This window comes from Arvicanthis niloticus, chromosome 1 (assembly GCF_011762505.2).
Source record: "Arvicanthis niloticus isolate mArvNil1 chromosome 1, mArvNil1.pat.X, whole genome shotgun sequence".
Taxonomy (NCBI): Eukaryota; Metazoa; Chordata; class Mammalia; order Rodentia; family Muridae; genus Arvicanthis; species Arvicanthis niloticus.
Genome location: NC_047658.1, coordinates 19,136,514 through 19,153,068, shown reverse-complemented (window position 1 = coordinate 19,153,068; position 16,555 = coordinate 19,136,514). Strand labels below are relative to the sequence as shown.

The following is a 16,555-nucleotide window of genomic DNA, read 5'->3' as shown; positions in this document are numbered from 1 at the left end:
GAAATAAAACTCTCTGCCTTGTCAGAAATACTTTGGATCCTGTGGTCATTTTCTCGAGATCACAGACTAATTTATAACAATATCAAAATCCTGTCTCAAAATAAAAAGTAAAAGGACACCTTAAAGATAGACACGGTGGCATAAGCCTGTATCAAGGCAATCAAGAAGTTGACGCAGCCTTGGCTATATTCTGAATTGCTGGCCAGCCTGGGCAAGGGAAGGACGGGAGAAGAGGGGAAGGGGGAGAAGGGAGAGAGAAGGTGAGAGAGCACGAGCGAGCTAGAGCGCAAAGCGTTGGAGAAATAACTGTTTCCCCCCCACACACAAGTCCTCAGTCGTGTCCCTAAGGGTCAAAGTGTTAACCTGGGCAGAAGCTCCGGAGAGCGAAATCCTGCTGCGATGACGAAGCGGCTGCGAGGAGCGCGTTGGCCCCACCTCCAGCCCCGCAGGCAGAGGACGTCCAAAATGGCGCTGCGCTGGGGCATCGTGTCGGCTGGCCTAATTGCCAGCGACTTTACCAGCGTGCTGAGCTCGCTGCCTCTCTCGGAGCACCAGGTGCCCCTCGCTCGGAAGACACTGGGTCTGAGGGAAGAGTGGAGCCGTGGGTCTAAGGGAGAATCCCTAGTCCAAGGATCGAGGGAGGAGAGTCCGTAGGTCTAAGACAGAAGGGGACCCTTCTTCTGGTCCCCAAGGCCATAAGAGGCTTGTTTTCAGTTCCCTCTTCCTCTTCACCCCAGTCTTGTAAACTGAGGTGCTTGAGGTTTGCAGGAGGTGGGGTCTCAGCTGCTGAGATACGAAGCCATTGTGCAGTCGGAGACTGAATCCTGGGCTCATTCAGAGACTCCCTTTTCCTTCAGTCTTGCCATGTACCAAGCAAGGCTTTCCACCGTCCATCTGCTTCCCCTCCCTGACAGTAATATCTTCCCGAGCCACCCAGCCGTCTTGGAGGAGGCCAAGCTCCCATTGCCGCCTCCTCCATTGCTTGCGTCTCCCCTACTTTATCTTCCACATCTCTTTTTTTTTTTTTTTTTTTTTGCTTTTTTTTGTTTGTTTTGTTTTTTTTGAGACAGGGTTTCTCTGTATAGCCCTGGCTGCCCTGGAACTTACTCTGTAGACCAGGGTGGCCTCAAACTACATCTCAACCCTTTGAATCCAACACTAGGTGGTAGCGGTAGCTGCGAGGGACCTGAACCGGGCAGAAGAGTTTGCACAGAAATACAACATCCCCAAGGCCTATGGCTCCTATGAGGAACTGGCCAAGGACCCAAATGTGGGTGAGTGCCCTGGATGACGGAGGTGGTCTCACCGTATAGCCCTGGCTGGCTTGAAACTTTACTATGTAGACCAGGCTGGCCTCAGATTCACAGAGATCCACATGCCTTGGTTTCCAGTTTCTAAGGTGTGGGCTAGCATGGCTGGTCTCCAATTGGTGGTCCTCCTGCCTCATGTGTGTGTGTGTGGTCTTATCAGTAGACTACTTCCTGCTGATTATAGGCAAGTTTGATCATCCCTATCAGAATATCTAATTTCGTCTTGTTTCTTCTTTGTGCATGACTACTTAACAACCCTCAACCAACAACCCACCTCTAGGGGCCCTAGTATTTATATCCCCTCTGAAAAGTGGCCAGAATTCCAAATGTCACACAATCACAGAAACTCTCTGCAGCTGGCAAAACCACACACACCTCTGCTAGAGCTCGAGGCAAATCATAGTCAGCGGCTGTGGACAGTCTGAAGCAGCCCCGTATCCCACACCTGGGATTAAAACGAAAACAGATTCTTCTATTTCTAAGTTTTTTAAAGAAACCAAAATTTCTAAATTGTCACTACCCAAAAGCTTGGTAGTCTCTTCCCAATGAGACTACTATTCACAGCCCTGTCCCCGAACACTGGCGGCCTCTTGTTGACAGTGCTGCTGATCTCCTGTCTTCCTTCCTTCCATCTTTCTCCCACAGAGGTGGCCTATATCGCCACCCAGCACCCCCAGCACAAGCCAGTGGTACTGCTCTGCCTGGCAGCAGGCAAGGCAGTCCTTTGCGAGAAACCCATGGGTGTGAATGCAGCAGAAGTTCGGGAGATGGTTGCGACAGCCCGTTCTCAGGGCGTCTTCCTTATGGAGGTAAGCCTGGAGAGCCCCCTCTCATTCTATACAGCACTGTCTGCCAGTACTAAACGTGGTTGCCCACGTTTGCAGCACCATCTGCCAGTACTAAACATGGTTGCTCAGGTTTGTCCACAGTCAAAATACGCCATCACCACCAACACACACACACACACACACACACACACACACACACACACACACATCAGAATCTCTGTGTTGGCCAGGATGTAACTGAATCTACCATCTAGTCACAGACTCAAGTTCATTTCTCTCCACTTGAAGGAAAAGTATTTATTTAGAAAGCAAAAAAACCAAAGAGGACAGAGGCCATTTGCTTAGGGGTTGCTGGCAAGACTTACCTAGGGAGTCATGGGGAGGCGTGTCAGGCAGAGCTCAGGAGAGTCCCATGGCATTGCAGGAGCTCAGCTTCCCAGATGCACCAATGCTGTTACTGCAGGTTACTGCTTGCTCTGTGGACCTAAGGAACCCACAGATAAGAACAGTGACTCAGCCTTTGTAGCCTCCACTCCCAGGAAGAGTTAGACAATGGCACGCAAAAAGCTTCCTTCTCCCGGAGAACAGGAGATATCAGGAGATAGTGAAGGGTTACTTTCTCGGAACTCCATCCCTGATACAGGGGAGGTAACATCCGAGGCAGGGGAGTCTTTAACTCATTACGCGGCTCTGGTCATCTGCGGCAAGGCTAATGGGAGACGCAAAATTTACCACCAAACTGTACGACTTTCAAAATACTGACTTTTAAAAAAGACCCTTTAGCTGGGCAGTGGTGGCGCACGCCTTTAATCCCAGCACTTGGGAGGCAGAGCCAGGCGGATTTCTGAGTTCGAGGCCAGCCTGGTCTACAGAGTGAGTTCCAGGACAGCCAGGGCTACACAGAGAAACCCTGTCTCAACCCCCTCCCCCAAAGACCCTCTATATTAGAGTTACTTATTTGATTTTATTTGCCTTGTATATATTCGGTGCCCACAGAGGTTAGAAGTTGGTGTCAGATGCCCCAGAACTGAAGGGGTTGTGAGTACCATGTGGCTGGCTGGTAGGAGGCAAACCTGGGTCCTCTCCTCTACAGGAACAAGTGCTCTTAAGCACGGAGCTATTCTCTCCAACTCCTGACTAAAGTCAACCAGGAAGAGATCAGGTGTTTAACTGGAGCACTCAGGAGGCAGAGGCAGGTGGTTCTCTCAAGAGTTTGAATCCAGCCTTGTCTACACAGCAAATTTCTGGCCAGCTAGAGCTACACAGTGAGACCTTGTCTCAAAAAGGAAGGAAGGAAGAAGGGAGGGAGGGAGGCAGGCAGGCAGCCAGCCAATCTACCGAGAGGTACTAAAGAGATGCTGGCATGTAACTCAGTGGACAGAGTGCTTGCCTGACATGCAGGAAGCCCTGGGTTCCGTCCCCAAGACCACATGAAGCAGTGTGGTGCTTCACTTCTGTCATCTCACCACTGGGAAGGAGGCAGAGGCAGGAGAACAAGAGTTTGAGGCTGTCCAGCATGGTAGTGAATGCTTTTAATCTTAACACTTGGATATTTCTGTCCTAAGACAGCCAGCCACAGTTTCAAGGTCATGTCGTCTCAAAGAATGTGTGTGTGTGTGTGTGTGTGTGTGTGTGTGAGAGAGAGAGAGAGAGAGAGAGAGAGAGAGAGAGAGAGAGAGAGAGAGAGAGAGAGATGGGAAGGATAGAGGGTTTAAGGCTGGAACTGAAGAGAACACTGGCTGCTCTTCAGAAGACCAGAGTTCAGCTCTCAGCACACACACAGTTCATAGTCATCTGAACTATAGTTTCATGGGGTTTTGACGTCCTCTTCTGACCTTTGGAAGCAGGCACATGTGTATACACAGATTCACAAATAAAACAAAACTTTATTTAAAAGTGCTCTCCAATTCATAAAGAGCTGAATTACATGAATCCCTTTCTCAGAGGAAAAAGAAGTCACCCCAAAGTGAGGTCAGCAGGGTTTCTCAAGGATGGCGCTGTCATACTCCTTAGAGCTCAGCAGGACTCACTCAGACAGTGTGGGACAGACATGCTTTAGCCTTCAGGTTAGATCTTAGGGGAAAGAGAAGAGAGAAGGTTTGGAAAGAGGAAGAGAAGAATTTCTTTTCTTCTTTCTTTTATTTTTTAAATTATTATTATTATTATTATTGTTATTATTATTATTATTGAGATAGTATTGCTCTACTTAGCCCTGGCTCTTGGCTCTCTTGGAACTCGCTATGTAGAAGACCAGGTTGGCCTTCATAAATTCCTAGTGATCCTCCTGCCTCTGTTTCTGTTGGGGGCCAGCCTTGACACAGGATCAGAGTTCTCAACTGGAGCAGCAATATCTGGAAGGCACATAGTAAACAGACACAGACTGCTTTTGGGGTACAAACTGACAGGCAAGTACTCAAGGCTTAAAGTTGCTCTCTCTTCTCTCTCTCTCTGTCCTCTTTCTCGCTCATTCACTTGCAGCTTGAGGCTGCACGCACACACTCTGCATCTCCTGCACATCTGCTTTTCTCCTGTGCGCTTTTCTTTCCTTCAACTCCCACACTCCTATGCACCTCTGTGCATTCCCCTTTCACTCTCACACACACACTCTTTTATTTTCCCAATGTAGTTCTCCATTTTAATGTCAAGTTTAAAAAATAAAATCAGCCGGGCGGTGGTGGCGCACGCCTTTAATCCCAGCACTTGGGAGGCAGAGGCAGGCGGATTTCTGAGTTCGAGGCCAGCCTGGTCTACAGAGTGAGTTCCAGGACAGCCAGGGCTACACAGAGAAACCCTGTCTCAAAATAACTAATAAATAAATAAATTAATTAATTAATTAAAAAATCAGATAACTAATCAAACAAGCACCTTCAATAGTGGAAGGATGGCGGCTTAGCCAGGAGCCTAGAACAGGCAACTGGCACCATGCAGGCTCAGTGGACATTGACTGGTGTCCGGACTACCTCACTAGCCCTTGGGGCAGACATGATTTATCCTGAGCTTCCCAGAGCAAAGGGTAGACCGGCCTGGTGGGCATAGTTGACCCCAACACAGGTTCTTCTTGTCAAGCAATAGGCAACCCAGGCTCACAGTGGCCTGGCATGTGGTTTACCAAGCCAGGGAGGCTGCCCCCCCCCACACACACACACACTCTTCATACACACCTCACACACATCTCACACACACCAGATGCATTCTCCTTTCACTCGCACACACATTCTTCTCACACTCTCCCTCACAATCTCTCTACTCTTCACACACTCTCTCTTTACCTTATATTCTCTCTTTACTCACTCTTCACACACACCTCACTCACTCTTCATTCGCTCTCCACTTGCTCTCTCTCGCCTTTTTTCTTGCCCCAGTCTTTTACTGATGCTCCAAAAGCAGGTAGAAAAAAAGACATTGTATAATCATTGCCAAATCAAATTCAAGAGAATAACCACATCCCACAAGGAATTAGGAATTACAATTGTTCCCCAAAGTTTCAAGCGTCCCTATTCCCAGGCCTGTAGCCATAATAATAATAATAATAATAATAATAATAATTGCAAACTTATCATTATTTAAAGTTTAACTTTTGACTCATTATACTTCAGACCTCAGAGCTCCAAGGTCAGCTACTTGCATTTTCCTGTGAAGCTCTAATGATAAATGACATGGGCAAAGCTGCCAGGCAGTGGCCAGAAAGAATCAAATTAACCCTTAACTCAGCAGTTCCTCTAGCTTCCTGCTTCTGTTCATTGCACACAATGACTCTCCTAAGAGTCCCGGTGTTTCTGACTTAGTTTCAGTAGCATATAATTCTATGTATCTATACTTCTTATCCAGGAACCACTCTTAAATGTTGAACAAAACCTGTTTCATAACTTCAATAATTATAGATTATTTTTTTCCTTTCTCAGGGTCTCAATGTTGGCTCTATTTCATTTTCTAATAATTCCTTTAAACTTTCTTTGCAAATCAAACATTAATCAGGAACTACCATTGTGCAGTTATTGCACTGTTTCCAAGATGAGAGCACACAGCATGTACCTGGGCCATTAGGACTGTGCTGTGCTGTGCCCCGTGCTTCAATTTTTAATTGTTTAAGAATCATTACATCGCCGGGCGGTGGTGGCGCACACCTTTAATCCCAGCACTTGGGAGGCAGAGGCAGGTGGATTTCTGAGTTCGAGGCCAGCCTGGTCTACAGAGTGAGTTCCAGGACAGCCAGGACTACACAGAGAAACCCTGTCTCGAAAAACCAAAAAAAAAAAAAAAAAAAAAAAGAAGAAGAATCATTACATCAAGGAACATCTAGTTTCACAAAATTCACCAGAGCAGAAGGAGAAAGAAATAGGAAAGTCAGATAGAATAGAATGATTATGCACACTAAGGCCAACTGAAAAGCAGTCACACACAAATGAAATCTATACAGCCGTTGTCCAGGGCTAAGGTTAGGAGAAATGGGAACAACTGGTTTTTACAAAGAGCTGCCGCGGGCTACTGAGATGTCTCCATCCCTGCCTGCTGCTGGCAGTCCCTGTCATGGTACGCTGCTCTGAGCATGTCTCCTAAGTGCGGTGAGTAAAGGCACGTACTGCTATTTCCACCAATATAGTTTTTAAAGGGCTAGAGAGGTTTCAAGACTCTGGGTTAAGGCCCACCTGCTCAAGGAATAGTGCTGCTACAGCAGTTAAAATCAAGGCACTCCCTCACATACATATCAACAGGGCAATCTGATCTAGGCAGCTCCTCCGTGGAGACTCACTTCTGCTACACGTGTTGGAAGACAGCCTGGGGTGCATAATATCCTGTCTTTAAAAAAAAAAAATGTGTACGGGACAGAGACGGTTAGTACTTGAAACCTGAGGTGATGGTCCCAGTGGGAAAGGTGAGCACCTTGTACTGGGGGCTCTGGAGTGCTATGGAAAGATAACTGTGTTTTGGATAGGGGGAGCAGTGGATATCCCTCGCTAACGGAGGTGTGCCTGATTACCTCAGTACTGATCCCTCCATTTCCTTGGGCTCATCTCTCTGGTCTGCAGGCCATTTGGAGCCGGTTTTTTCCTGCCATGGAAGCTCTGCGGGATGTTTTGGTCCGAGGAACTATAGGAGACCTACGAGTGGCCCGGGCAGAATTTGGAACTGATTTAAGATCTGTACCGCGGGCCACAGACTGGAACCAGGCCGGAGGTAGTCTGCTAGACCTAGGTATCTACTGTGTCCAGTTCCTCTCCATGGTCTTTGGTGCACAGAAACCAGAGAAGATTTCAGCTGTGGGGAGGATTCATGAAACAGGTACTTCATAGTTTCGAATGACTAGCTGTAGGAGGCGTTCTCTCTCCAATCTCCTGTGTCACCCCCACCCCCGCCCCGCCCCCCACCTCCCGGAAATCAAGTTCGACAGCTGGAGGAACTTCCTGGAGGGATAGTTCCTCGCCTAGACAAGTAAAGAACTACCATTCCCAGAATCACTAGTGGCACATATGCACATGATTTAAGCAAGTAGCTGCCCCATGGCATTCTGGGAAATGCAGTTCAAAGAACTAACATCCCGGGAAATGTGGGCGGGGCCCAGCATCTCTTTCAGAATCCTCTCAAACTCATCCTGTGCTCCTTTTCACACAGGTCAACTCTTCAATGGGCTCTCATGTGATCTGAGACTGGACAGCTGATTCTTAATTACTTGACTGGTCAAATGTTAACAATAGGGGTGTTAGCAGGAGTTAATGAAGAATTAAAATAACTGTTAAGGCAAATGAACAACAGTTAAGAAATATAAACAGTTGACTCCTGGCAGTAATGGTGGTCATCTTTAACCCCTGTGCTGGCAGAGGCAGATGGATCTATGTGAATTCAAGGCCACCTGGTCTACAAAGCAAGTTCCAGGAAAACCAGGGTTATAAAGAGAGAAACCTTGTCTTAAAAACAAAACAAATAACTTTATTTTTTTTTGTGTGTATGGCTGTTTTGCTTTCGTGCCAGGTGCCCTCCAGAAGAGGTCACCAGATCTCTTGAAACTAGAGTTGCAGACCGTTGAGAGCTGCCAGTGGGTGCTGGGAACTGAACCTGGGTCCTCTGTGAGAGTAGCTGGTTCTCTTAATTCCCAAGCCAACTCTCCAGCCTCCTAGCTTTCTTTTGAAATAGTAAATAGAACCCAAGGCCTGAACATACCACAAAAGAGACCTAACCGCTTTCTTTTTAGCACTCTTTGTTGGTTTTATATATATATATATATATATATATATATATATATATATATATATATATATATAAAACAAAGCCTGAAACTCACAGAGACTTGCCTATTTCTGCCTCCCACGTACTGGAATTAAAGGTCTGTGTTATCATACCTAGCAATGTAAACTAGGTTTTTGTTTTGGGTTTTTTTTTTGGGTGGGGAGGGGCACAGGGTTTGAGACAGGGTTTCTGTGTGTGTAGCCCTGGCTGTTCTGGAACTTACTCTATAGACCAGCTGCCCTTGAACTCAAAAGATCCTCCTGCCTCTGCCTCCTGAGTGCTGGGATTAAAGGAGTGCGCCACCACCCTGCCTATTGTTTGGTTGTTTTGGTTTTTTAAAGGTTTATTTTATTTTCATATCTCTCTCTCTCTCTCTCTCTCTCTCTCTCTCTCTCTCTCTCTGTGTGTGTGTGTGTGTATGAATATATTCTATGTGACTGCAGAGGTCAGAGGAGGAATGGGATCCCCTGAAATTGGAGTTACAGATGGTTGTGAATTGAACCCACATATTCTTCAAGAGCAGCAAAGGCTCTTACCCAGTGAGCCATCTCTTCAGTCCTGAGAGATAATTCAGATACCATATAATTACTCCTTCAAAGTATATAATTAGTTCAGGGCACTGTGGTTCAGGAGTTACCCCAGCCTTTAGATGACAGAGGTAGGAAGGCACCATGAGTTCAGAGCCAGCCTGGATTGCACAGTGAGACCCTGTTCTATAAAACAAAGCAGGCCAGGTGAGATGGCTCAGCGGATCAAAGGTGTCTACCACAGAAGCCTCAAGAACAGAGTTAGGTCCCCAGAATTCAGGAAAAGAGGGAAAGAGAGAATTTCCTGGAGTCTTAAGACCTCTACACATGTCCTGTGGCACATGTCCCTCTGCATGTACAACATACACATATACACACTAACAATAAATTAGAAACGTAGAAACCAACACTATTCAGTCAAGCACGGTGGTGTTTGCCTGCAATCCCAGCCCTTGGGAAATGAGGAGAGGATCAGGAGACAATTGTCTAATCCATAGGAAGTTTGGGATGAGCTTGTGCTCCTGGAGATTCTGTCTCCAACAAATAGAACCCAGCAACACCAACAAAAACAAAACAACAGCACACAGGCCACGTGTCTGGGCCAGTGTTGGAGAGGTGTGCAGTCTGACCCAGGCCTCAGCCCCATGCTGACTTGTGTCTTCTTTACAGGTGTGGACGACACTGTCAGCGTGCTACTTCAGTACCCAGGAGGGGTTCATGGTAGCTTCACCTGCAGCATCTCCTCCAACCTCACCAACACAGCGTATGTGAATGGTACCAAGGGCATGGCCCAGGTGAGACAGCACATCCCTGGGGACCCTGTGCAGCAGCCATCAGAGAGGATGCCTGGGGCTGCAGTGACCTTTTTCTTACCATGCTTCTGAGAGGCTCACACCCATTAACAACCAAGCCAGGGGATGGGGGTTGGGTCTTGGAAGCCACAGTCTCATATCCTCAGGCCTTAGGGTAAACTGGTTCTTCAGATGTATGGGTTTTGGTGCTAGGAATGGAAGCCTAGCCTTCCCGAGTGCTAAGCTTGTGCTCTACCACCCAGTTTCTCTCCAGCCCCAAGTTCTTTCTAGATGTATATGCTGCTTTCCCTACTCCTGTGACCAAATACCTGACTGAAGGGACATTTTATTTGGCTCAGGGTTCCTCTGTTTCATGGGGAAGGCATGGAGGATGAACCAGTTTGGTCTGGAACAATGGAAGCTTTCCCTACACCGTGCTTATACCATGGCAGTGAGCAAGCAGTGTAATGAGAATTTTGGTTTCTTTAAAACAAAACAAAACACAGAAATAGGAATGTGCTTTCGTTTTAATCCCCAGTGTGGGATAGGATGCAGCTTCAGATTGTCCACAGCAGGTGACTGTGATTTGCCTTGTGCTTCGGCGGGGCCCGTGATTTAGCCAGCTGTAGATAGTTTCTGTGATTGTGTGATATTTGGGATTCTGGGATCTTTTCAGAGGGTATATAAATGCTAGGGCCAAGCACCAGGGTGGATTGTTGGTTAGTTGAGATGATTTTGGCTTGGCAAATAGGCGCAAAGAAGAAGCAAGAAAATATTAGATAGTGAAGATCAAACTTGCCCCAAGAAACTTGATGCCCCTAATCCGCAGGAATATCATCGCCCCCTTTACCTTGTATAACTTTTTCTTCTCCTTTTTTGTTTTTTAGGTTCTTTTTTTTTTTTTTTTTTTTTTTTTTTTTGGTTTTTTGAGACAGGGTTTCTCTGTGTAGCCCTGGCTGTCCTGGAACTCACTCTGTAGACCAGGCTGGCCTCGAACTCAGAAATCCGCCTGCCTCTGCCTCCCAAGTGCTGGGATTACAGGCGTGTGCCACCACTGCGCAGCAACTTTTTCTTCTCCTGTCTAGTGTTAGGGGCTTGAAAGAATGGAAGGAAAAGCGTGGAGAAGTGTGGAAGAATGAAAACCCACAAAGTAGCAAACACAGACTACAAAGCTGTCTGAGCCTCGCCTCAGAATTCACAACTTTCTGAAATAGCTCCATCTGCTGGAAGCCAGGTGTATAAACATCTGATTCTGTGAACAGTTGAGGTTCCAAACATGCCAGCCACGCCTAGAACATTCTAGCTGTATGTGTGATCTTCTAGTTGTTTCCAGACACTATCTGTGTATCACTAGAGGTCAGGTTTTTCTGAAATAAATCCTGATTCTGGTCTGAAGGTGTGGCTCAGTGGAAGACTCGGATAGCATATATGGTACCCTGCACTTGACACCTAGCTGCCAAAGGAAGTCGTGCTGGCCTAGAGGTGCAGGGAGAATGACAAATTTCAGGCCATCCTGGGCTAAAGAGGGATTTCAAGGGCAGTCTGGACTACTTAGCCAGACCCTCAAAAATCCCTAACACTTAAATAAAAAAATTATATATATATATATATATATATATATATATATATATATATATATGAATGAGGGGGGTCAGTGGTTAAGAGCACTGACTGCTCTTCCAGAGATCCTGAGTTCAATTCCCAGCAACCACATGGTGGCTCACAGCCATCTGTAATGTTCTGTAATGTTCAGACAACCTCTTCTGGTGTGTCTGAAGACAGCTACAGTGTGCTTACATACATGAAATAAATAAATAAATCTTTTTTTTTTTTTTTTTTTTTTGGTTTTTCGAGACAGGGTTTCTCTGTGTAGCCCTGGCTGTCCTGGAATTCACTCTGTAGACCAGGCTGGCCTCGAACTCAGAAATCCACCTGCCTCTGCCTCCCAAGTGCTGGGATTAAAAGCATGTGCCACCACTACCGGGCATAAATAAATCTTTAAAAAAAAATATTTAGTGAAAGAAATCCTCTATATAACAAGTTAAACTATAGATTAATTCGAGACTTTCCCTGTGTTTTTAAGGGACTTTACCCATCCTGCCCTCATCCAGCTGCCCTACATGTGTTTCTGTTCTGTCCTACAAGTGGGCAGAGGGCTAGTTTAACTTCCAGGTCTTCTACCAGATAAGAAGGAAGATTGTATGGAAACCAGGTATGATCATACACACTTGTAATCTTAGGCAGAATCAGAAGTCCAAGAACAACCTCAGCTTCACAAAGAGTTGGGGGTCCAACCTGGGCTACATGAGACCTTGCCTCAAAATTAAAAAAAAAAAAAGTATGGGAACCAAGAATGATGATACCAAGCCGGGCAATGGTGGTGCAGGCCTTTAATCCCAGCACTTGGAAGGCAGAGGCAGGCGGATTTCTGAGTTTGAGGCCAGCCTGGTCTACAGAGTGAGTTCCAGGACAGCCAGGACTACATAGACTACACAGGACTAGACAGGTTTTTGTCTCAAAAAACAAAAAAACAAAACAAAAGAATGATGATACCAGCCTGTAGTGCTAACACCCAGGACACTGTGGTAGTAAGCATTCATTACATGGCAAAAGGAGCCATGTAATGTTTAGACCTGGTCTTCAGGTCTAAGGTCCTTTGATTCTGGGGAGACAACACGCAAGTCTTAGTATGACAGGGCCACTGCTAAGGAACAAATTGTTGAGCCTCAATTCAGGTAGAAGGCAGGCCTGAGCTCACAGATTGAGTGGGAGTAATTGCTTAGCTTGCAGGTGCCAGAGCTGGACCCGGGTACCACTCGGTGTGCTGTCCAGAGTAAAGTCCCTGAGCCTTGTTGGTAAGGGTCAACAGAGTAGTCACTTGTTATCTTCCTCCAGATTCTCAAATCATGGTGCCCAACAGAACTGGTGGTGAATGGCGAGCGTAAGGAGTTCCCTCCGCCTGCCCTCGGGAAAGAGTACAATTTTTTAAATGGATCATGCTTGCTCTATGAAGCCAACCACATCCGGGAGTGCCTTCGTAAAGGTGAGGAGGCGTGGAGGACTGCACTGGGACGAGGTCTGAGGGGAATATTGTGTTCTAGCCTGCCCTGAAGCACAAGCAGCTATTTAGAACTACATCTCCCAGGATTCAGAGGGATATCTACCTTCTCAAACCACCCTGCCTGTGCCGCAAAACCTTCTGGGAATTATAGTCCTCTTGCTGTCCGATGCCTGAGTTTTAGACAAGTCTTCCTGTGGTCTCTCTTCTCAGGTCTTAAGGAGAGTCCTGTAGTTCCTCTGGCAGAGAGTGAGCTCTTGGCTGAAATCTTGGAGGAGGTGAGGAAGGCCATTGGAGTCACCTTCCCTCAGGATAAATGCTGATGCACCTCCTGGGGTGGATATGGCAAGCAAGCTTCCTTCCTACGTGGACCTCCCTAACCTGACCCTCATTGCTTTGGAGGTTTTGTTGTTGTTGTTTTTTGTTTGTTTGTTTTTCAAAACAGCCTGTGTTCTCAGGTTGGAGAGCATCCCTTTCTGGTGTGGAGGCTAATTTTAATTGAGTCAGGGTCTGAAGAGGAGATATGGAGTAAGCAGGATACAGACACAGGAAGCTTCTTTTTAGGCCAAACAGGTTCTCTCTTTAGGAGAAAACACACACACGCACACGCACACGCACACGCGCACACGCACATGCACGGCATATGGAGTCGCTGCAGGATTAAGTTCATCCTCCCCCACTTAAGCCAGACAAAACAGCCCAGTTAGAGGAATGGAATCCACAGGCAGGCAACAGATTCAGAAACTAAAAAGTAATCATAAAAATCTTAAAAGAATCACAAATCTAAACTTTTATATAAAAAACAGTCATTTATACTTTAAATACTCAGGGTGCATATTTATTCATTAATAATTTTTTATTAAATCATATTTATTATAAGATATTTGATCACACTATGAACCCCAAGATTGTGGTATTGACTGGAAAAAAACTGTTTCTGATTGTGGTGTGCCTCAGCCCTTAGGACACACACCTTTAACTCCAAACAATGAAGGTAATGTTAGTTTGTAAAAGGAAGCACCCATGTTTGAAAGTGATGTCTAATTGAGTGGCAGACAAAGTGACGAATCAGATTTGACAGAATAGGATATGCCCAACTTCTATGAGAACAAAGAGGAAAGAGCGACTGCTTTAAGAGAAAGCAAGAAAGAGAGATCGGAAGGAGGAAGCAGTTTGCCTGGAGAATTTTACAGAGACAGGCTTAAGAGAGAACAAGCTAGACACAAATGAAGACAGAACAAGCCAGAGAAGGAGGGAAACCCAGAAGATTAGTACACATTGTCAGAGTTAGTTTAAGCAGAGTAACTCAGTTGAAACTGAGAGAAGCCGAATTGAATCAGTCAGCTTAGAAAGGATTTGAGCCAGAACAGCTGAGTTGAATCAGCCAGCCAGAGTTCAGAAAGAAAAAGGGGCCGGGCAGTGGTGGCACCCAGTACTTGGGAGGCAGAGACAGGCGGATTTCTGAGTTCGAGGCCAGCCTGGTCTACAGAGTGAGCTCCAGGACAGCCAGGGCTACATAGAGAAACCCTGTCTCAAAAAACAAAAAACAAAAACAAACAAACAAAAAGAAAGGAAAAAAAAGGGTGAGCTTACTCAGCAGTAAGTCTCAGAAGCTGAAAACATTGTAGACCTAGATAAGATTGCACAGAGGCTAGAAACTTCCAGGCCCAGGCTCAACTATCAAGAGTGTGCCTTTCTGAAATTTAAATTGTTCCCCAAGATTTTCTACATTAAAACCATTAACAAAAACATCTTAACCTAACTATACTAACATCCACATCTCTACATTCTAAGTCTTGTGATTGAATCATTAATCTGCTCCAGCAGCAATGCTTGAAAAAGATCGATTATTACTATTGTAAGAATCGATGACACCTGCTGGGGTGACCTTTATGCGCACTGTAGAGATCGTCTCTGTATCATCCAGACGCTGATTTCTGTGTTGGCAGGCCAGACTTTGATATTGTTAAGCACCGCTTGTCATAGTGTTTGTAAACACTCAACACAGTCTGATTGTTTTTATGAAGAGCTAAATGGCCTGCAGCTGAGGGAGGAGAAGAACGGAAGTCTTCCGTGGAGAATTAAGAACTCTGGGAAAGAATCTGAGGTGGGGAGGTTTGCCAGTGAGACACAGAAGAAGCCAGATGTATGAAACTGAGGAAGGGTAACAAGCTACATGGTAGACATAGATTAATATAAATGTGTTAGTTTAAATTATAAGAGCTAGTTGGAAACAAATAAACTAAGGCCTAAAGCTTTCATAATTAATACATGGTCTCTGTGTCGTTATTTGGGAGCTGACTGGCCTAGAAAGTCCTAACGGTTACAAACATTACCCAGCAAGGGGCTGGAAACCCCCTTAAAGTGTTCATACAACCCATAGATTATGGGCAAAGTGGTGACCTCAAGGGCAACAAGCAGAGGAAAACTTCATAATAGTGTCCAGTCCTCAGGATGTGTAGTTCTTGGGACTCTGCCTCTGCCAGGCACACCTGTGGTGATTATGCTAACCATTGGGTGATCTTCCATGAATTCCAAGGCTGTTTGTTGTTCCCACATAGCCCCTGATGTGTGGGCTCCTGGAAGTCATCTTGCTTTTGTTTTTACTGTAAATCCTGTCTGTCCAGCCTCAACCTCACCAGGGTGCTTCTTTGGAAAGGATGAATGAGTTTTCCTGGTGCAAAGGAACCTTGGTGATTGGGAACCAAGGAATACCACAGTCACACCATACAACACTCCTCACACAAGAGATTTCTAGAGGAGAAACCCATAATGGCGGCTATCTCTAACCAGAACAGAGACAGCACTGGGCTGGGCAGAGGGGCAGGCTTTTATAGGGTCTTTGGAGCATGCACAGTGCGCTAGTAGTGAGGTACAGAGTAGCCAGGATTATTGCTTGGCCATTAACCCTGAGTCATGGGGTCGGGTCCCTGGTTCCGGGACAGGCCAGAGGCAGGTTGATGTTCCACTGTCCTGTTTCCCTATTATGAGAAACCCAAGGTGACCTTGAAGAAATATGGAATACCTGGTGACTGATATCTCCAGGGTAGCACTGTCATGCTTGCTCATTCCTTGAGACTGGTTTCCTTATTAGAACTGATTAAGGCTGAGGGTGATGATGCTGGGTGATGGTGTCGCACACCTTTAGTGCGTTTGAGGCCAGCCTGGTCTACAGAGGAAGTTCCAGGACAGCCAGGGCTACACAGAGAAACCCTGTCTTGTGTCTCAAAAAACAAATTGTAGATGTGAGTGCTGGAGCTCACAGCCTGTGTGGGTGCCACAGCAGAGCAAGTATGTGGGTCCCAGAGCCTAGACTACAATATCCTCTCAACTGGCTAATGTCTCCTTATCAGGAAGCAAGAGACACTAAATGCACTGCATCCTGCTTGGCAGTGCTTCAGTGGGATAGTTTCAGCTTTAATACAAACACAGAGCTTTGAGCTGGAAAGATGTCTCAGCAGTTAAGAGCACTTGCTGTTCTAATAGAGACTATCTTCAGTCTGGCTTACAGAGCTAACTCCGGTTCCAGAGACTCTGGCACCCTCTTCTGGTTGTCACGGGCACTGCACTCATGTACCTATCCATTAACTAAAAAGAAACCTTTACCTAAAATCACACCTTCCAATTCAGGGATTTGCCCTTTCACTTCTATTATTATTGGGGCGAATACCTATTATCTTGATGACAACTGTAACTTTGGATTTCATATCTTCCTTCCAGGTGACTAGTGCGTGGTAGTGAGGCACAGTGCTAGCTCAGTCAAGGCATCAAAATGGGAAACTGGGGGCTGAGATGAAGGTCAGTTGGTAGCACACACTGAGCCCTGGGCACAGTCCTCAGAACTTTATAAACTATGCAT

At 46.1% G+C, this 16,555-nt stretch overlaps 1 protein-coding gene across 1 annotated transcript; it reads left to right on the top strand.

The window, feature by feature from the left end:
* The first annotated feature begins 398 nt into the window (after nucleotides 1–398).
* Dhdh (dihydrodiol dehydrogenase) lies at nucleotides 399–14,964 on the top strand. The gene is made up of 7 exons (XM_034517878.2): nucleotides 399–555; nucleotides 1,163–1,274; nucleotides 1,956–2,119; nucleotides 7,126–7,378; nucleotides 9,517–9,641; nucleotides 12,534–12,681; nucleotides 12,910–14,964. Exons 1-7 carry the CDS (start codon nucleotides 400–402, stop codon nucleotides 13,017–13,019), a joined length of 1,068 nt encoding a protein of 355 aa, XP_034373769.2. The 5' UTR covers nucleotide 399; the 3' UTR covers nucleotides 13,020–14,964.
* Nucleotides 14,965–16,555: the final 1,591 nt, after the last annotated feature.